Source organism: Artibeus jamaicensis, unplaced genomic scaffold, assembly GCF_021234435.1.
Source record: "Artibeus jamaicensis isolate MK-2021 breed Jamaican fruit bat unplaced genomic scaffold, CSHL_Jam_final contig_3175, whole genome shotgun sequence".
NCBI lineage: Eukaryota > Metazoa > Chordata > Mammalia > Chiroptera > Phyllostomidae > Artibeus > Artibeus jamaicensis.
Window position 1 is genome coordinate 1,117,269 of NW_026521739.1, and position 22,086 is coordinate 1,139,354.

The 22,086-nt window shown below is 38.1% G+C and overlaps 1 protein-coding gene across 1 annotated transcript in view; it reads right to left on the bottom strand.

The window, feature by feature from the left end:
- The window catches only part of RAB1A (RAB1A, member RAS oncogene family), a 32,374-nt gene extending 15,116 nt beyond the window's left edge, over window positions 1–17,258 (bottom strand). Inside the window, exon 1 of the mRNA XM_037126321.2 lies at window positions 16,904–17,258. Coding sequence (XP_036982216.1) covers window positions 16,904–16,926 — 23 coding nt within the window. The 5' untranslated portion in view covers window positions 16,927–17,258. The remainder of the gene's footprint in view (window positions 1–16,903) is intronic.
- Between the last annotated feature and the right edge of the window lie 4,828 nt (window positions 17,259–22,086).

Consider the following 22,086-nt stretch of genomic DNA (forward strand, 5'->3'; position numbering starts at 1 on the left):
AAACTACCTGCCCACGGTCTCCAAAGGAATCCTTCATAGATCCTTTCTAATTCTGACCAGTTCTAAGTGTTCTTCTACTATGTAATTTCAAAAAGATTTTTTTTAAATCTAGAATTTACAGTTTATTATTTTAGAAGATAAGCATGCATTTCAATTTTGTTCTTTGTGATTGTTTTTTAAAAATGCTACCTACTTAAGGTGAAACCCAAATACCATTCACAATTTATTTCTTTTTAAGATTTTATTTTTATTTCTATTTACAGAGAGAGGAAGGGAAGGAGAGAAACATCAATGTGTGGTTGCCTCTCGTGTGCACCCAAGTGGGAACTTGGCCTGCAATGCAGGCATATGCCCTGACTGGGAATCGAACCAGCAACACTTTGGTTCGCAGCCCGCGCTCAATCCACTGAGCTACGCCAGCCAGGGCTCATTCACAATTTAAATTAGATTACAATTAATCATGATTACAAGCAAGATATAAAACTTTTAACAGTGATTATCTTTGTGGATATTCATCAATTATTACCCAGGTTTACAGTGATATATATTATATAAATTTATCTTTTTGGTTATATTAAGTTACTATGATATACTTATTGTCCCTAATCATATCTCAAGGAAAGGGGGAAAAATCCAAAGTGCTCTAGTCAACAGCAAAATAAGTCATAGCCCTATGCCTGGATTGCAGGTTCCATCCCCAGTCAGGGAGTATACGAGAGGCAACAGATCAATGTTTCTCTCACACATGGACACATGGATGTTTCCCTCCTTCTCTTTCTCCCTCCCTTGCCCTCTGTCTAAAGGTAAATAAAATCTTTTTTAAAAAGAGGAGATTAAAGCACAGAATGAACTAAAAAATAGCCTTTCCAGTTTGACATACTAAAGAAAACAGGGAAAGGTAATGACTGTGAAATTTTACCCTTAATAATTCATACATAATACCATACAATTTTATTAGGCAGTACAGTGACTGTAGCACTATCGACAGCTTCCTCCTTAATTAGACTAAGTTCTTAAGAATGCTGTACACTGACATTAGCAATGAGTATGTTGAGAATTTACATTTTATTTAGCAAGAATAATCACACCATTAATACTACTATATTAATTTTTCTTTTTAAGTATAGTTTATGGCTATTATAGTTTTCCTAATTTTTTTCTCCCCTTTATCCCTGTTCTGCCCTGCATTACCCCCACCCTCCAGTATTCCCCTCCTTAGTTCATGTCCATGGATTGTACATCTAAGTTCTTTGGCTTCTCTGTTTCCTATACTATTCTTAACCACCACCACCCCTCTATTTTATGCCTACCAATTATGCTTCTTATTCCCTGTACCTTCTCCTGATTCTTCCCCTCTCCCTCCTACTCATAACCCATGTGATCTCCATTTCTGTGGTTCTGTTCCTGTTCTAGTTGTTTCCTCAATTTTTGTTTTCTAGGTTCATTTGTTGATAGTTGTAAGTTTGTTCTCATTTTACTCTTCATATTTTTTTTACTTTTTTTAAAAATTTTACTCTTCATATTTTTAATCATCTTTTTATTTCTTAGATAAGTCCCTTAAACATTTCATATAATAAGGGCTTGGTGATGATGAACTCCTTTACCTTTACATTATCTGGGAAGCACTTTATCTGCCCTTTCAATAGCTTTGCTGGATAGAGTAACCTTGGATATAGGTTCTTGACTTTCATGACTTCAAATACTTCTTTCCAGCCCCTTCTTGCCTATAAGGATTGTTTTGGGAAATCAGCTGATAGTCTTATGGGAACTCCTTTGTAGATAACTGTCTCCTTTTCTCTCGCTGCTTAAAAGATTCCCTCTTTGTCTTTAATCTTGGGTAACTTAATGATGTGCCTTGGTGTGTTCCTCCTTGGGTCCGATTTATTTGGGACTCTCTGGGCTTCCTGGAAGTCTATTTCCTTTGCCAATCAGATTGGGGATGTTTTCCTTCATTATGTTTTAAAGTAAATTTTCAATTTCTTGTTCTTCCTCTTCTTCTTCTGGCCCCCCCATGATTCGGATGTTGGAGTACTTAAGGTTGTCCCAGAGGCTCCTAAACCTCTCCTCATCTTTTTGAATTCTTGTTTCTTCATTCCATTCCAGCGAATGTTTATTTCTTCCTTTTGTTCAAAATTGTTGATGTGAATCCTGGTTTCCTTCCTGTCATTGTTGGTTCCCTGTACATATTGCTTTATTTCACATTGGGTAGACTTCATTTGTTCCTTCATTATGCCACCGAGTTCAATCAGTTCTGTGAACATCCAGATCACCAGTGTTTTGAACTCTGCATCAGATAGGTTGTCTAGCCGGAGAGTAATCTTAAGGTTGTAAAAAACATGAACGCTTCTTAATAATTGTTACAAATTACATTATGGTATCAAGAAATTAACAGAGCATTTGAGACCTTGCTTCACAGCATACGTTGTCAGCTTGGCTCAAATAAACTCTTATGAAAATTCCCAACAGATTTGAGAGGGAAAAAAAATTAATACTCAATTTTTTTAAATCACCTTTCTCAATTATAAATAATATGAAGAGTTGAGTACTCTTCTCTACAACGGGATAATCATTGCTAAACAAGACCACAGTTAACACAGGTTTGAATTGTATGGGTGCTTCTACATATGGATTTTTAAAATCCACATTGTCCATGGGTCGTGTTTTTAATCAGATGGGAATCTGCATATTAAGTTATATGCAGATTTTATATTGTGCCAAAGTAGGTGCCCCTAACCTCCCCACTGGTTCAAGGTTTAACTGTATTTTGTTCTCACCCAACATGATAAAAGACATGGAGAATGGCAAACAAAGTCAAACTCACAAACTTCTTCTGTTTATTGAATACACACACCTAGAGAATGTTACTTACATGTTACCTGTATTGGGACATTTTAAATAACCTACTACTATAGCACCTTATTTCTAAACTATTAATACACCGAATGTTCAAGATAATTCAGAGATTTGAGACTGCTTGAACATATTTCTGCCCTGACTGGTGTGTGCCTCAGTGGGTGGGGCATCAGCCTGCAAACTGAAAGGCTGTGGATTCGATTCCCAATTGGAAGCATGGGAGAGGTGAATGATCGATCGATGTTTCTCTCACACATCACTGTTTCTCTTTGTTCTTCCCTTCTAAATAAATAAATAAGTAAAATTTCTATGCCTATAATTTTCATAACAGAACACAGAAAAATATAGGCAGACAATATGCAAATCTAAAATTAGAAAACACAAGGTCAGAATTTTGGTACAAAGATCCAAGAATACTACAGCAAATGGTTTAAATATACAGTCAGTCATATCTCAGTACTAGTCAGCTTCAGAACTCATCAAACCCTGTACTCGTCTCATTTTGATGAGAAAAAAGTGTTTCAGCACTCAGCAGTTGAGCTTGCTCAGGACTCAGGACTTTTCTTACTTGCCAGAACCTGTATGAATCACAGTACTGCCCCGCAAGAGATAATGCTTCATCACTCAACGCTTGCTTGGTACTCGTCACAAGTTCAGGAACAAATTAATCACGAGTACCGGGGTACTGCTGTATTTTTTCCTTTATTCCCCAAGAATTTGGATTAGGTTTTCAGTCTACAATGTAATTGTGACTTAAGTGACAAAACTGGATTACTCTATATCAGAAATCTATAGCTACAAATGTAATCACCATTCTCATATATTAGATTATTCTAGTAAATCCTATCCATTGCTCTCAAATCAGAACTTCCTCTGGTCTTTTTCATGTCTAATTTGCTATAACCTTCATACTCTCTCCCCCTAAGTCATCTGGAATCTACTTCTCCACAACCTTGAGTTTGACATACCTATCTGTGAGTGTGAAAGTCAACTGACTTATTAGTGTATCCAAAATCTAGCACAGTGCCTTTTACAAAGCATGTGCTAAGAAATCAGAGGACATTTTAATCTTGCATTTTTAATCAGCCTCTTTCATGGTGAGATACAGTTAATGAATATCTATAGCCATCCTTAATTAACATTTTGGGCAAAATACTAGAGGGAAAAAATGGATGGGGACATGTTCAAAGGACAGAAGAGCTGCCCTAGCCAGGTTGCTAAGTTGGTTAGAGCATGGTCCCCATACACCAAGGTTGCACGTTCCATCTCAGTCAGGGCACATACTAGAAGTACCAACAAATGCATTAAGTAAATGGAACAACAAACTGGTATGTCTCTCTTTCAAATCAATTTTTTTTTAAAAAGGACACAAGCCACCCTGAAATTTCTCTCAGTGGCCAAAGCAAAACAATCTGGGCCACAAAGTAAACAACCACATACTGGATTATAACCCAAACAATAAAAGAAATACCCATGAGTCCATACCGATATAAATGTAAATAAATGAGAAAGAAGAGATAAATCTTCCTTACAGGAGGATTCCAAATAATACATGTAGAAGGAACAAGAGAAATAGAAAATCACCAGCAGATCATCACAATAATAACTGTTACAGAGGATAGATCCACCAATGAGTGCTAAAATTATTGGGAGATACTTTAAGAAGAAATAAGTCAGTTGCACAGCCTCAAAGTATGTCCCCCAAGTATTTATTACTGTGGTGGTTTTAACATATACCCACAAATGCTTTAAACACTCTTCCCTCTAGAGATGGAGCTTATTAATTCTCTTCCCTTATTGTGGGCTCTTAATGATTGCTTTCTAATAGAGTATGGAAAGAAAAATATATTAATTGAATAATAAGAGTAACCTGACAGATGCTACTGTAACTAAGTGATCAAAGTGAACAACATGAGTATTAAGTCATACTGGTATCAAGTACCCTCTGGTATGTGATTAGTAAAGCACTTCACCTCTATGGTATCTTTCCCCAAATAAATCCATAACCCACCCCTGCCTAATCACAGGAAATGCAAACTGAGGGAAATTTTACAAAGTACCTAACATTACTCTTCAAAAGTGTCAAGATCATAAAAAACTAGGCAAGACTGAGAAACTCACAAATTGAAGGAAGCTACTGCTAACATGATAATAACAACTAAATACATACAACATGGCAGCCTGGATTAGACCCTGGGAGAGAAAAAGAACTTAGTGAAGAAACTGGAGAAATTGGATGAAAGTCTATAGCTTAGTTAACAATGCATGTGTTAATTTCTTAATTTTGATAAATGTACTATGGTATATAAGATATTAATACTAGGGGAAGTTGGGGAGGAGTATACAGGAATTCTCTGCACAATTTTTAGAACTCTTCTGTAAATCTAAATTTATTTCACAAGTTTTAAAAAGAACTACGAGGACATTAGTAAAATGGATACCTACAACCATCTCTTTGAAAAGCTAGTTCCTAATATTTTTAAATACAAGAGAGATATTTTATGTTTTTTCATGTTAAACCCAAAATCATAAATCATGCTGGAATCTATAAAATATAAAAACAAAGCTGCTTTTGAGGCACAAGTACTTTTATTATCACAGAAAACTCTTTTGAACTGTTTGAATTTATCACAGCATGAATAAGTATTATGTTTTGATTTAAAAAGGTAATTCAGTGAGAAAGCTAAATACTTAAAAGAGCTCTGGCTGCCGTAGCTCAGTGGACTGAGCGCCTGACTGTGAAACAAAGGGTCACCAGTTCGAATCCCAGTCAGGGCACATGCCTGGGTTGTGGGCCAGGTCCCCAGTACAGAGCACGTGAGAGGCAACCACACACCGATACTTCTCTCCTTCTCTCCCCCTCTCTCTAAAAATGAAAAAATAAAATCTCTTTAAAATAAATAAATAGTTAAAAGACTGACACAGATGAAAGCTGGATGGAAATGGGGAAGATTCAGAGAAATTAACAGGCTTTAAAAATTGGGTGGTGGGACATCAGAGACAATAAAAAGTAAAAAATTATTCTTACTATCAGTTCTTCCTGTAAGTCAATCATGGTCTTCTTTTGCAATACTGGAGCCTATACTTTCATTGTTTACAATCATAATATAATCTTAATGCCTATGCCATTTTATATGCAAGCACTAACATTTTCTGTACCTTTAACAAAGTCACGATTATTTAGGTAATTGTGAAATGCATTCCATTTCATGAAGTTACCTAACCGCCTACATAAAATATGAAGCAGGACATAAATGTGCTGATTTCTGAATCTAAAACACCACTGGAAATTCTAAAATCTCAAGAGACAGTTATGTGAAAAGATTATAGAACATTTTGTTTAGTATAACCCATTTTTGTTTTTAAAAGACTTTGCACACAAAAGATTTGGAGATGGACACTTATAAATTATAGTATCACGATTGACACTTTTCTTTATACTTTTTTTTAACAGTCTGCAGTAAGCTTGTATTACTTTTACAACCAGAAAAAGATGCTGACAGGCAGAAAAAAAGTTTTAACCAGAGGGTTTGTTCAATGACTTAATAGCCTTGCAAGTTCATTCAGCTTACTTGCCATCACACAAATGATTTCCACACTAAGTAGGTAGAGTAGGTCAAGATTGGAAGTAGATAGCACTGGCACATTTCCAATATAGTCACAAGTATAACTTTTTAGATTAAATGAGAATAAACATTTTTTCTTTTATGCAATAAAATTTGGATTATTAGACATAGTTCCCGACTCAGTGAAAATTTTACAAGAGAAAGTTGACTAACATTAACGCAACTTTCAACATTCCACCTTCGGATACATATACAAAAAAGGAAAGACAAAACAAAAGACGACTATCATGACTAGTATCTGACTAGTAGTTCAAACAGAAGCTCCAAAATACAAATTTCACAATGTCAACTATAAGTCTACCTTTAAAACACTTACTGTTTCAAAAAGTTCAATGGAAACTAAATTTGTTCTCTTTCATCTAGAACTAATTCACCTGCCTGATAGGAATCGTGTTATTTTACCTTTAATTCACCATTAAACTACACACTGTTTTATTAACTTTTGGGGTATGGAATGACTAACAAAATCTTGGGCTGCAATATTTGTGTTTAACATCAACTTTTCTTTTTACTCACTTTAAGTATGCTCCACAAAACACCCTTCAAAATTGACCATTAGGCTGAAGAAAAAAGGTAAGAACTTTTAGTTACTTCCTATGCTTCTATATTGTTTGAATTTTATAGAGCACATATTAGTGATTAAATTAAATAAAGATTAAATAAACCTTCAGCTATAGACAAAAGCAGCCTGTCAGTCAAAATAATCAATTACCAAATTTAAGGAAAGTCATGCAATTTTTTAAAAACTATCCCCACTACCCCTAAAACTACATGTTTTTCTTTGTTATTTGGAGACAATAACTTTCTAGGTTCCATCCTAGCTGTTTAGAACAGTGTTCTAAAAATTCAAAACTGGAATTCTGAAATTTTGGTAGTGCTGAAGAACTGGCATTATCAGACAAGAAGATAAACGAGTAGATGGTCTTGCAACCCACATTAATAAACATTGCTGAAAAACATGCCAAGGAGGAGGTGTGTATGTCCTCTACCTCATTACCTTTTAAGGCCTGCGTGGATTTTAGAACTGGAGAGACCTGTGTTTGAATTCAGGTACCATCATATACTAGCTATAATTGAAGCAACGTACTCACTAATTTTCTCATCTGTAAAATGATTCTATTACCATCTTCTACCATCCAATTAGGCTTCTTGTCAGGATTAGAAATAAAGCCTCTAAAACCACTAGCACCGTGCCTGGCACATTATGGAAGCATAATAAGTGGCACTTACTATTAATTTTTCCTTTCTCCATCCAAACTACAAGGTAACTTGATAAAAAATTTTAAAAGCTATAGATAAAAACTATGAAGCTACTTATCCAAAGCTTCTGTTCAGACGATAGACAAAAAGAGTATCACAATTTACCATTATAATCTAAGTTTAAAAATTACCAATAGTTATAAGTACTACGATCACAACATGTATATAATAGCATTTCTGCAGCAAATGTACCCACTCCAGTGAGAGAAAGGCAGTTCTGTTTCACTTACTTTACTCACAGAAAGATAAGCATGACTTCCAGTGCCCCAAGTATACCTACTTAAGGATGGATGGATAGTCATGAGTGTAGAAAAACTGAGAATGGATACAATAATTAACTTCAAGCCTAAAGAAGTTTTAAATATCAACCTGAAATGAGATATGAAGGAGAAAGTCAATAATCCATTCATAATATGTAACTCACAAACTCTTTCTAATAACATTTTAAAAACACCTCTCGGATCATGAATTTTAAAAGCAACTGACCACAAAAATGTTAGTTGCCTAATTAACTGGCTTAAATTTTAAATTCATAGAAGTTAACCACACATAGTAAACTGGAAGCAGCGTATCTGGGCTGTGAATTCGCAGGTCCTTGAGGTAAAATTCCAGGTCTGCTCTTTACTCTGAATGCTCTTGTATAAGCCACTTAACTCTTCTCTGCCTCTTTTTCCTCATCTGTAAAACTAGAGCACTATTTCTTCACATAATTAAGGGAAATAGTGTACATACATAATTTTCTGGCTGGTGGTGGACACTCAAATTGTCAGTTGGTGACCTCATCCCAGGACTGACTAGCTAGCATGGAGGGTTCTGGAGAGCCCTCCTCAGGAATAGGAGTGCTCTATTCCTTTCCAGCTAAATAAAGCATAACTAAAACTTTCTGTTAAAAAATGGAAATCACAGGCCCCTTCTCTAAATCTTTTGCACTGAATATCCTGCCATCCTAATTCTTTAAAAGTATCACAAGATTTAACTTTTGTTAAATGCTGTTATATTGATTATGTCTGTCTGAGCAAGAGTCAACTACCTACGAGCAGATTTCACATTTCACAATTAAAAAACAAAAACAGAAAAACCCTTCAACTCCTAGACTAGCATACTCTAACGATGACAGAGTATGGTGTCTTCATACTCTGATGACAGAGAAAGCAAGAGCTGGCTGTTTTCTTTATCAAGCTCTCTTTCAAGGTGAAATTGGGCACATGTGTACATACAAAATTGTATATACAAATACACATACATTCACTGGAAGATTTTAAAAGTCTGTATTGAAACAACAGGTAAAGCAGACAAGGACAGGGATAAATGTATAATGATTAAATGTATAAGAAAGTCTTTAAAAGTTAAAACTACCTGCCATTTACCCATATTCCAATAGCCCTTACTAGAATAGACATGTTAAGTAATATCTATATAGAACTGTACAGTTTACTGTTGAAAATCAGAACTGAAGTGGAACTAACCACATTTTATAAATAAAAAGGCTCAAAAAGCATAAATGATGTATATGAGGCAAGTGGCAGCCTGAACTTAAACCTAGGATTTACAACCCCAAGTGGTATGTTCTTTTTATCATACCACATTCCCTCAATGACATATTTTATATACTCAGATGATAAAAATGTCAGTAAATAAATATGCTAAGTCCTATATACAAAATGTAAGAAGATGAATCAAAGCATCTATAAACTAGCACATAGGACCTGACCAAATATAAAGAAAAGTGTGATTCATAGCTTAAATTAACTTAGAGCATCTGTACTAGTAAATAAGTTAGCTCAGCTCAAAAGAGCATGGTAAATTTTAGAGGTCACACTTCATTAGCTTTAGTGAGGAACACAAAAACTATTCATGAGGATAAGTGCTAGCCACCATCTACATGATGTACATTTCACAAAGTTGCTTCAAATGTCCTTTTCTAAATCTAGCTACTTAACTTTTTTATAAATTCCACATAATCTACTTCAGACTATATTACACTTGGCTAGGCATTTATCCTAATTACATTCATATGGACTGTAAATTAGTAAAGATACTACAGAGATGACCTATTGTTCCTAATGTGAATGCTAATGTTTTGTGAACTCAGTGTGTCTTTGTTTCAAGACTCTTAGAAGCACTTATTATATTAATAACTTAAGGAGAAACAGAAATGTGAGCATTAAAAAAAAGGAAAGGAAGAAAATCATAGACTAGGTCATCAAAATAAAGCCATACCCCAACAAATCTCACATTTTAACACTAATTACTTCAAAATACCAGATTTAAATTAAACTTTTCACTCTCAGATTGCCACATTTCAAAAGGGTGGTAGTAAACATTTTCATTTCTACTTTCAATCTCCTAAATCAGGCATTCTTGAGGTTCATGAACAGGCTCAGGTAGTGTGACAGGTTGTTACACTACCTGTGTAACATACACAGGTATGATATTTTACCTGTGTAAAATATCGTTAAGTATATATTCATATAGGCAGCAGTTTCACTAGGCTCATCAAATGCTCCTAAGAGTACATGAACATAAATGGGTTAAGAATAACCCAAATCAAGTTACTAGAAAACATCTAAAGGCAGAGTAAAAAGGACAAAGAATAATTCCACTTAAATACCATTGTTACTCAAAGGAAAAAATTCAGACAAGTTAAAACCATCAATGTTCTTGGAAAACATCAATTATATAATTCACTAAATTTATTTGTAAAGTTCACAATCTGAGGTACAGGCTGAATAAAATGCTTCTTGTAAGTCAAGCGGGTAGCACACAGAGTAAGCACTAATTAAATAGTAGCTACTGTTATTTTTAAATGTTTTCAAAGACTGATTGGTTCCCCTTATGAGCAAAGGCACTCACACTGAACACTGCCTGTCAGAATTAGGAATCTACACACACGGAACAGAGTAAATGTAACTGGAACCGATCACAACCTTGGATTTAATAAAGCAATGTGTGCTGACCAACTTAGCCAACCAGTCACAAAAGCACCAAGGAAAACTTCCACTTTCTACTTCTTTGTACCTTACTTCTTCACATGGTTAAGTCAGTCAACAAACGAACAAACATGTTCTTAAGCTTCTTACAGCCTCAGGACTATTTATTTTCCCAATATTCCACCATTACCCTTTTGTAATCTGAAACATTCACAGGGTGGTTCCACAGGAAAGCCAACCCCTAGATTTTCTTCCTTAAATTTTATTTCAGACATCAAAAGAGCAATCTCAGCCCCTCCCTCTACAGGAAAACAGTGGAATAATCTTGACTTCTCCTTCTCCCTGTAAGATTAAAGAAAAAAAGTGTGGGCGTTTTGCCTAAATCTCAAAACTCCAAAATGTAGTTCAAAGAGTTAAAACTGATGAGCTACGTGTCTAAAATTTCTCATGCACTGGCATCCTACACCCATTTTTGTTTCTCTTCATCTTAACACACTCCGAGTATTTTTTTTAGCAAATCTTTAAAAATCTCAAAATCCTAAAAAAGCATTTTATTTAACCCTCAACATTTTTCATGTTAGGAAAGAGACAAGAGTAGATAACATTAGGAAAAGGAAGCTATTCTTAATAATCAAAAATGAAACTTAACTATTACAACTGCTAATAATAAAATCATATTATATACAGACAAACCTTGCCAAGGAGAAAAAACACACATAACACAAAGGACTGCTAATAGGATGTGACTGTAACAAGGTATTAGCACATAGGTAAATTACTAAGATTGCTTCCAGAACTTGAAAAAAAAAAAGACAAATAAAACTACCAAAAATGCAAAATTCTCTTTAAAAGCCAACTAAAGAGTTGGCAAGAAAACGACTGTTTATTTTTTTAAAGATTTTATTTAGTTATATTTAGAGAAAGGGGAAGGGAGGGAGAAGGGAAGGGAGGGAGAAGGAAAAGGAGAGAAACACCAATCTGTTACCTCTCACATGCCCCCAACTAGGAACCTGGCCTACAACCCAGGCATGTGCCCTGACTGGGAATGGAACCAGTGACCTTTTGGTTCACAGGCCCGCACTCAATCCACTGAGCTACACCAGCCAGGGCAAGAATACTTGTTTCTTAAGTTCATCCATCTTCATACAACATTACTTAAAGAGCTTTAAATGATTTATTTGCTGGAATATATAAGAAACTGTCAACATGTCTCATTTTAACTTAATTATGACGAACAGGAATAGGAAATTTTTAAATGCAAAATTTCAATTATCTTTAAATGATCCTACAAGATTATCCACTGACACAAAACTCTTAGGATGCATTTTGTGGAGATTCTATACAGCTACTGGAAACTTACATTACCCAAAGAATGACATATGTTGATTCTCTTTAAGAAATTACAGAGAATGTCTATAAGACATTAAGAAATCATATTTTATAGTGAAAATAGTGGTTATTTTTCTTCTTTAAACTTTTCTAAATTTATCAAACTACCACCAACACCACCAAAAAGTCATCAAGACAACCAACAAAGACAACTGGTTTTTAGCTGATTTTTTAGAAAAAAATTTTTAGCTTCTGTTCTAATAAAAAAAAAGAATCCTAAACTAAAAATTATATGAAGGCCAGTAATGATGTAGTTATTAATGAAATATAGTTGGTCAGATAGATACCAAATCAAATAATTAACCTGTTTTTATTTTCAAATCCTTCAGTTAAAAGACAGATTTATTCAGAGCAGTGCTAGCAAAGAAAAAAAGTCAAATGTTTCTTGAGTCTACCATGACAGAAAAGCCAAATTTGAAAGACTGATTAAATCTTGAACCATGATGTCGGTATAATCTAGAGCCATGATTTTTAAAAGCAAACAAACAAAAAACTAAAAACAAGGTAATTACTATAAAATTTTCCTACATTGTAGAACCACAGTTGCTCTGGCTGGTGTGGCTCAGTGGACTGAGTGTCAGCCTGCTAACCGAAAGGTCACTGGTTCAATTCCCAGTCAAGGCACATGCCTAGGTTGTGGCCAGATCCCTGGTTGGGGGTGTTCAGGAGGCAACCACACATTGATGTTTCTCTCCCTCTTTCTCTCTCCTGTCCTTTCTCTCTAAAAATAAATAAATGAAATCTTAAAAAAAAAAATAACCACAGTTGATCCAAGTAGACTATACAGTTCTACTGCAGTTAACTGGTATGTTCATGATAGATACATGTACTTTTTTCTTGACACTAAAAAAGCCCACTAGAAGTGAATGGATTAGGAAAAATGTTTCTGGTATGAGAATAATGTTAAGTATTTCTTAACCAGTGTGCTGAAATAATCACTGCCTGCTTTACCACCTAGTTCAGTAAATTAAAAATCTTTCTTCAGCTCTCCAAAAAAAACAAAGAAAAAAGAAAACAGCCCTGGCTGGTATAGCCAGAGTTGAGCACCTGCCTGTGAATCAAAAGGATGCTGGTTCAAGTCCCAGCCAGGGCACAAGCCTGGGTTAGGAGCCAGGTCCCAAGTTGGGGGCGTGCAAGAGGCAACTGATGGATGTTTCATTCACACATCAATGTTTCTCTCCCTCCCTTCCCTTCTCTCTAAAAAGAAAAGAAAGCTCTGACTTTCCATCTGTTTTTCCACTGTTCAGATTCCATTTCCAGTGGCTTTTTGTTTTTGTTTGTACTTGAAATTCAAATGAGTCAGTTACTCATTTGCCAGATGTAATCACTTTTAAAAAAAATATTTTTCTGACTCTCCCAAATCAGAAAAATAACACTGAAAGTATTCAAAGGGATAGCTTAAAATTTAATCGGCGATTGATATATATATATACTTAAGATTGTATTTATTTATTTATTTTTAGAGAGAGGGGAAGGGGGTAGAAAGAAAGGCAGAGAAACATCAATGCATGGTTGCTTCTCACATGCCCCCTACTGGGGACCTGGCTCACAACGCAGGAATTTGCTCTAGCTCAGAATTAAACCAGCAACCCCTCCATTCACAGGCTGGTGGTCAATCCACTGAGTCACACCAGCCGGAGCAGCGATTGGTATATTTTTTATTCTCCTCACTCCAAAACCAAAAGCTTACAACTTGAAGATCATAAGGTAAAAGCATTCAGTAATAAAGCTACCAACGGGTAATCTTGTGCCAACAAATACAGATCTAAAATGCTGTTCTCTCTGAGAGAACCAAACCTTTTCTTTTGGTTCGCAGGCCCGCACTCAATCCACTGAGCTACACTAGCCGGGGCTCAAACTTTTTCTTTTGTCAAAAACCCATCATGGAATCATGAAAGGTACCCACCCATTAAAAATTTTAATTTAAGAGAAAACATAACACTTTAAAGTTTAGAACAAGGTGTTAAAGTAAATGGATCCATGTTGAGGTGATAAAAATAAGAATTTCTTTCCTTCTTTTCTCTATTTGCCATCTTTTCTTCAACTGCTTTTATAACAAAGTTCATTAAAGACCAAAGAAACTGAAGTCAGGCTGCTAAAAATTCTCTTGCTAGTTGCCCTGGTGACCTTCCATAATAAAATACCCATCACCTCCTCTCACCTCAATTTTCACTAATGCTTTTCCAACAGTTTTCCCAAAACTCCTACATTATTTTACTAGGCACAATATAGAGTATAAATACAGCAGGCCAAGTACTGGTATACTTGATGCCAGAAAAAATATAAACATGATTTCTGGGTTTAGTTCTGCTGAGGTCATTCATCAGAGAACTCCAAGGAAGGATGATTTGGCACTCTATCTACTTAAGAATTACTACTCCTTGCCATTTATTCTTCCTACTCTCCCCTAGAAAAGTCCTCCTCACTCCCTCTGCTTCTCTAAAACTACTCCTAATAATCCCCTAACAAGTCTCTTTTCTATAGTCTTCCTTAACCCAACCATAACTCTCTATCCTCCTTTGAAATTTTGTTCCTCCCTAATCCATGGCGGATACCTGGAATTTGCTGTATCTCCTGGTATTTGACATACCTACAACCTATTTTCTATACCCCATTATTAGCCCCTTGAGAGAAGGGATTATGGTACATTCCTAAACCCTACCATTACTAGAATGTCTTACAAGATAATGATGTACACCATCTAGTGTGCTTACAGTTTTCCAAATTCCTTTACATATATTGAACCTCACAACTACCCCATAGGAATGACTCCTACTATCCTATTTTTACTTATCTTTTAAATGCCTTGAAGTTTTTTTTTTTGCCAGATGTAATCACTTTTTAAAAAAAACACTTATTGTACTTTTTCCATTACCATTTAGTCCCCTTTTACTTCCCCCATTATCCTATTTTTCAAAAACATAAACAAATTCAGAGGCTAAATAATCTGTCATTGTTGTGTTAAATTAATCTTCAAAATCTACTTACAGCATTAAATATGTGTAGCAAATATAAGAAACTTCCTGAACAAAAGAGGTTTATACAAACCTCCAGAAAGTGACCAATCCATGTACTTTATTGTTGCCAGGAAAATTAAGGACCTCAAGTTCAACTCTGCCCAACTATGCAAAACAAACTTTGTCCTTGGCACCCTTCATAAAGAAATTTTAAAACTGCCAACATAGCAACTATGGTACTATGAGAACATTACTCTCAATTTCTTAGTTTGTAAAATTTTAATTAAATACTATGGCTTCTGTTTAATACAAAAAGGGGACATTTCGCATAAGACCACAATATTACAAAACCTTAAGTCAGAATGCATTTTGCAAGAGCCATGTGACACACACATGACAGTCAGCTAAACTGATGGGTGGACCTTGTAGGGGAAATGTTTAGTCGACCAAAGCAGCCAATAAGCTCAACTTTGTGTTTTTTTTTTAATCTTCACCAGAGGATATGCTTACTGATACTTAGAGAGAGAGAGAAAGGGAGGGGGGAGAGACACAGAAACACCCATGTGAGAGAGAAACATTGATGAGTTTAATTGCTTCTCATAGGTGCCCCAAACTAGGACGGATCTGCAACTCAGGCATGCATTCTGACCAGGAATCGAACCCAAGACCTTCCAGTTTACAGGACGGTCCAACAAAGTCATGCTGGCCATGGCTAAACTCAACTTTTATAACAAATACTGGTCTGCTTTATTAGAAAAAAACACAACATCAACACCACTCTGTCCCCCAAAGCCTTATAATACTTAAAAGGAACACCAGGCAAATTCCCTTCAATTAATTCATTAATTTATATATGCAAACTGCAGGAGGATTTTTTTTTAAAGGGCCATTAAGAGAACCCAATAAAGTCTTCCCAAGGAAAGTGAACACCAGTTCCCCGGAAAAGTGCCAGGTGTGTCACATCTGCTGTGGTGACTTCTAGAGTAAGCAAGAAAAAGAAATGCATTAACTTTTCATGACACGTCATGGAACCTCATTCCCTATCTGCAAACATTCAAGAAGGTAATACAAAACCTCAGATCATAGGGCCCATTCGTTTCTCTTTCAACTTGACAGCAAAGTCTTCTTTAAATTTAGTAACATCAAAAAGATGTTCTTAAGATTTAGTCTTTTTCTTTCTTGACCTACACAACACAAAATGACTTTAGTGTCCTCTAAAAGAAATTCTCACAAATGCCTAGATTTTTAGGAAGGCAGTGGGTCTGCAGAGTTCTTAAAAAACTCCAAAAAATAACTTTAAAAAGAACTAAAAAATGTAAATCCACTCACTCCCCTCAATCCCACGCAGTCCTGAAAAAACATCCACATTACCTGCAACCTGGGGGAGGGTGGAAACAGAGCCAACAAGCTCAAGATTTACAAGTAAACTGGTCTCCACCCAGACGATTCTGACAGCTCCGCAGAGTGCGGGGGCAGGATTGCCCTCTAGAAGAGCTCTCCCACCCTATCCTCTCCCCTTAAAAACAAGTCCTCCTTCAAAAGTCACTGCCTCCAAGAGAACCTATCCCTTCCCACCGCCTTACCACCAACTCCCAAACGCCCCCATCCTTCTGAGGAGACAGTTCCTCCGCACCGGCCCGGCACTCAGGCCTCCACCCCGACCCGGTCCAGGCCCCGGCGGCTCACCACTCCGACCCAACCCCTGCCCGAGGCCGCCCCTCCAGCGTCAGACAATGGGGCCCGACTCCCAGCCACCAGCCTTTCCTGCCCCATCATCCTTACCTCACCCCGGCCGAAGCCCCCACCCCGGCCCCAGCCCTCCCAGTCCACTTTAAGCTTTCCCAAGCGGGCCCACCGACCCAGCCGACCGGTACGCTCTTGCACTCACTATTCGGGATTCATGCTGGACATGTCACTGCAGCTGCCGCCGCCGCCACCGCCGCCCTTGCTGCTGCAGCCGCCGCCCTGACTCTCCGCGCCACGGGTAATCGGAGAGGAATGAGATAGGCTGTTCCGGGAGAGCAAACGTTCCCTACTCCGTCCCCTTAGAACACAATCAGGAGCAGCCGCCACTCAGCTACCGCTTCCACCCAAAATGGCCGCCGGCGAACCAGGAAATAGGAAAGCCTTAGACCAAGGGGCCTTTACTTAGCCCAGAGGGCGGCCGCACCGCGTGGCACGACGGGAAAGAGTGTTGCTAGCAAGTATGTGGGAGCGGAGACTGACGGTGTGGCGCAGGGATCAGGACTCATCTTCCCGCCAAGCTCCGTGCTTCTGGTGCATGCGTACTGGAGGGGTTTGTCGCCCTCCCCATTCCACACTCTGTCACCGCCCCCTCCGCCTCTCCCAGTTCTCCTCCCCGCTGACTCGCTGGGTAAGACTTCGCTCGGACTCCCCCTAGCGGATTGGCTAAGACCAGGCGGCCCTGGTGACGTCATCAGTGAGACGTGGCACCCGGGCGAGTCAGCGCCCCACGGAGAAGGAGGAGCGGGGAAGGGGGAAGGGAGGGGAGGGGAGGGGAGGGGTAGGAGGCGATCGGTGCTGGCCACGGAAGGAGGATGGGGGTTGGGGGACATCGGGAGACTAGAGTGAACAGAGAGGGGTAGGAACTCAAGGGGCCGCTCTAGTGCGGAGGAGGGAAGAGAGCCAGAGGACACTCCTGGCTGGTCCTGCCTCCCAGTGCGCTTTTTTTTTTTTTTTTTTTGGCCACACTGTCTTGAGACTTAAGCTTTCAGGTTGATCTCAGGACGTCCGCTCTAAGGACGGAAGACGAGTTAAGGGGCCCCTGCTAAAAACTTCGTGTCTGCGGAAAACGTGAAGCCGCTCTTTCAGTTTTTTCCTCACTCGCGTAACCCGACAGGCACTACCATTTTCTTTTTTGTTTTCTTACCATTCCTTTTCAGCCCTGCTCTGATCTCCGCAGGCTGGGTATCGCAGAAGCCTCCCAGTACACTAAACTGCCTCAGTCTCTTCTTTGTTCCAGGCCATTGCACACAGCCAGATTTATCTTCCCGGACCAGCACTTCCACCACACCCCCACAACTTTCCGTGGCTTCACATCCCGTGGCTGGGGCATAGCCCAGGGTCCTGCCCTGGTCTCGGCCTTCAAGTTGAACTGTACTTATTTTTAGTTGTTTAATGCTGAGCTGTTCTACAAGATTGGAAAGTAATAAGCGATAGAAACATGCAATTCGTTACCGTGTAATGTTGAGAAACTCCTGAAGTAGTATTAACACATTTTTTGGTCTTAACAGCTCTCCAGAATCAGCTTGAAAATTGAAATCTCCACTGAACTTTAACACATTATCTCGGGTTACTTAATTTCAAAGGGCATAGTATAATATATTGTCCAAAGTTTATCTTCCAACTTGTTTTAAGAACCATGAAAATTATCTCTCAAGAGTGACTGCAAAGTCACTTTAAATTCCAAAACATAGAAAGAAGGCGGTTCTTATTTCTACCCATTTGCTAACTACCTTAACCCCTAAAGTCAACCATGTGCCTCAGTTGACAATCTCATCAAAGAGTACTCTAGAGTTCCTTCACATATTGGCTAATGAAATGGGTATGGTCACCACACCAGAAGCACCCTGAATGGATCGATGATAGACAGTAAGTGTTTATTACCCTAGACTCCTGTCCTTTCTTGTTTATTGTGATTCACAGAAGAAAAACTCAGAAATCTCTGAAGAACTCACCCAAATTCCAAAATACAATTTTTAATCTGCCCCTCCCCTTAAAGGCATACTCCTAAATTTCCTTGAATAGCGTATTTACTTTCCCAACCAACAAATACCTCCTGTCCCGGCTGGTTTGGCTCAGTGAATTGAGTGCTAGCCTGTGAACCAAGGGATTGCAGGTTTGATTCCCAGTCAGGGTGTATGCCTGGGTTGTGGGGCCAGGTCCCCAGTAGGGGGGGCAAGTGAGAGGCAACCACACATTAATGTTTCTGTCCCTCTCTTCCCCTCTCTAAAATAAATAAAAAATTTAAAAAGAGAAATATCTCCTAATAACTTTTAACCAAAGTGAGAGAGTAGTTGTAAGAATTAAAACAGATTATGAAGCATACTGCACAATGGCCATGGAGTCACTTGGTAAATGTTAATTATCTTTCTCCTTCTCTTCATGTCCCTGGAACTTGTAAGTGTGTTTGCTGTGTGTTGTAATATGCAGAGATCAGAGGCAGCTTAGCTTGGGAGTGGTGGCAGGTTGTTTCCTACAACCCACCACAACTTGTATGTCATTTGTGTTAACACTTCCTCCCCAATTTGTGTCAGTTCTGCTGATTCGAACAATGTTTTTATGTGTAGATGTGTTTAAGAGTGGCTACTTTTATATACTCACATTAATAACTCAGAATGATTCATTAAACTACCATGAGCCCTGTTGGTTGCCATGTTATTAAGTTAGAACTCTTCTAGAGTGGTTTGGCCATTTGTTCTTTGGATCATTCTTTTCTTTCTTTTTCTCCTTTCCTTTTCCTTTTCTTCCCTTTCTCTTTTATCAAATATTTATGACCTGGCACATAACGTGTTTGGAACTTGTGCTTGGAACCATGAGGAATACAAAGGTGAATAATCACCTCTCTCTGTCTGCAAGATTACAACCCAGTGAGAGAAATGTGTGTATACAAAACAAGGCCTACAGGGGAAAATGCAAAAATAAGATTAAATTATATAAGGTGCATAGAGACAGAAATAAGATCAGTGATTACCAAGAACCCGGAGTGGGAGGAGGAAATGTCTGCAAACAGACAGAGGGGAACTTGGTTTAATAGAAATACCGTAGTTATACAAAAATTTTTGACTGCACGGGAGGTTGACACCTCTAACCTCCATGTTGTTCAAGGATCAACTATACTCCATGTCTTCATTATTGTGATGGTTAGTTATACCTCAATTAGGAACCCGACATTCAGAAACTATATGAGGTGGAAATATAGAGGAGGGGAAACAATTCCAGCCGAAATTATTGGGAATGCTTTTCTGAAGGAAATGATATTTGAATTGGGCCTTGAAAGAGATTAAAATTTTGATCATTGGCAAAAATGGGAGAGAGAGAGCCATTATTCTAGGATGACACCAGAATATGGCCATACCCTAGAAATGCAAAGGTACACATGTATTTAAAAAATAGTTCCATGGAAGATGAGGTGGGAGACAGTGAGCTTAAGGTGAGATCGTGAGAGCCCCAAATGCCTGCTGAAGTTTTAACTTTATTCAGTAGCCAAGAGAGTCAAAAGTTCTGAGAAGGGGAGTGAGATGATCAGCTCAGAGTTTTGGAAGTACTTTGGAGGTAGGGAAATTAGTTAAAAGGTAACTAGATTCATTTAGGCAAGAACTGGTATGTCCTGACCTAGAGCAATTGTGTCAAGAATGAAAAGGAGAGGAGATTCCAGAGAGGAGAAGGTAAAATCTGAAGAGGGGACAGGGAGGAGCTAAAACTGCCAGCATGGGAACCAAGGCCCAGCCAAGTGAGAGAACAGGGGAGGAGGGGAGAGAAGTAGGGTAAAAAAAAGGAAGAAGACAGGCAGTGCTGTGCAGTTCTCTAAAGCTGTCCTGGTGTAGAAGTATTAGACTATACTCATGTTCTGCTCAGTGAAAGGATATGTTCTGAGAAATGTGTCTTTCAGTACCTTTGTCATTGCACAAACCGTAGAGTGCTCTTACACAAACCTAGATGGTAGAGCCTACTACACACTTGGCTATACAGTATAGCCTATTACTCCAAGGCTACAAGCCTGCACAGCTTGTTACTGTACAGAGCAACACAAGATTAAGTACAAGAGAAAATGATGGAATCTAGAGGCTTCAGAAACAAAAGATGTATGAGGCTGCTGCCAGCATAACAAGGCATACCATTTTACAATATTTTTTATAAGTAGAAGAGTACACTCTAAAATAACAAAAGGATGGTATAGTAAATACATAAACCAGCAGCAGTCAATTATTATAATTATCAAGTTTTATGTACTGTACGTAACTGTGTATGCTATAGTTTTATAAAGCTGGCAGCTCAGCAGGTTTGTTTACAACAGCATCACCACAAAGTAAACTTGGTGTTGCACTATGACTTCAGACAGCTACAACATCACTAGACTGTAGGAATTTTTCAGCTCCATTATAATCTTATGGGACCATCATCATATATGTGGTCCATCATTGACTAAAACATTCAGTGGTACATTACCAGAAATTGTCCCCCTTCCAAATCAGCACAAAACGCAGAAGACTGGCAAAGACAGAGAAAACCAGACACTAGTTAAAGTAGTAAGAATAGACTTTATTCAGTAATAACTATTGCAATAGGGAAAGGGGCCTAGGGTGAACTGAATTTAATGTCACTAAAACAAAAGGTAGACTTTTTTAAAGCTTTTCAAAGAAAAAGGCATTGAAGGGTATTAAGGGGATTGGTCCATGTGATTAAACCACAGGTTTATTAACTGGCATTTAATTGAAAGACAAACTTTTTTGCATGTTTTTAAAACAACTCATCACAGGCTCTTTTTGTATCTTTTTGACATGAGGTAGTGATACCAGTAAGAGTCCTTGTCTGGGAGTGAGTTATCTTTTGAATGCATTTCAAAAAGAAAGGAAACAGCAATGGATTTGTAACTGCAAGCTTTGAAAAGTAACTGCTTAAAGAAGGGGTTCTGGGGCCAATCTGACTATCACTAAACTTTGGCTGGAACAAACAGTAAATTCTCCAGGCATTTTGGGGCGGGGGGTGGGGAGGTGGCTGGAATTGTCTTAAAGATGTGGCCTTGAGCTGCAGAAACTATCTCGCTGTTTGTTTGTTCAGACCTCTTAGTGTGGGGTAGGGGGACTGAGGGGGGTGGGGGAGGCAGGGGGCAGGAGGATGGGGGAGATGGACAAAATCATTTGTGCTGAGAGCTTTTATAGTTTTTATAGGCCAAGGTTGAAATGTAGCTGAGAACAGGACTCAAAGGAGCCTCACTAATTTATGGTAAAGGAGAGTTTGTCAAAATCTGGATTTAAGATGTTCAATGACTGTGAGCAAGATACCTTTATTGCAGTGGCCCTAAAAACACCAGCACATTTGATCTGCAGA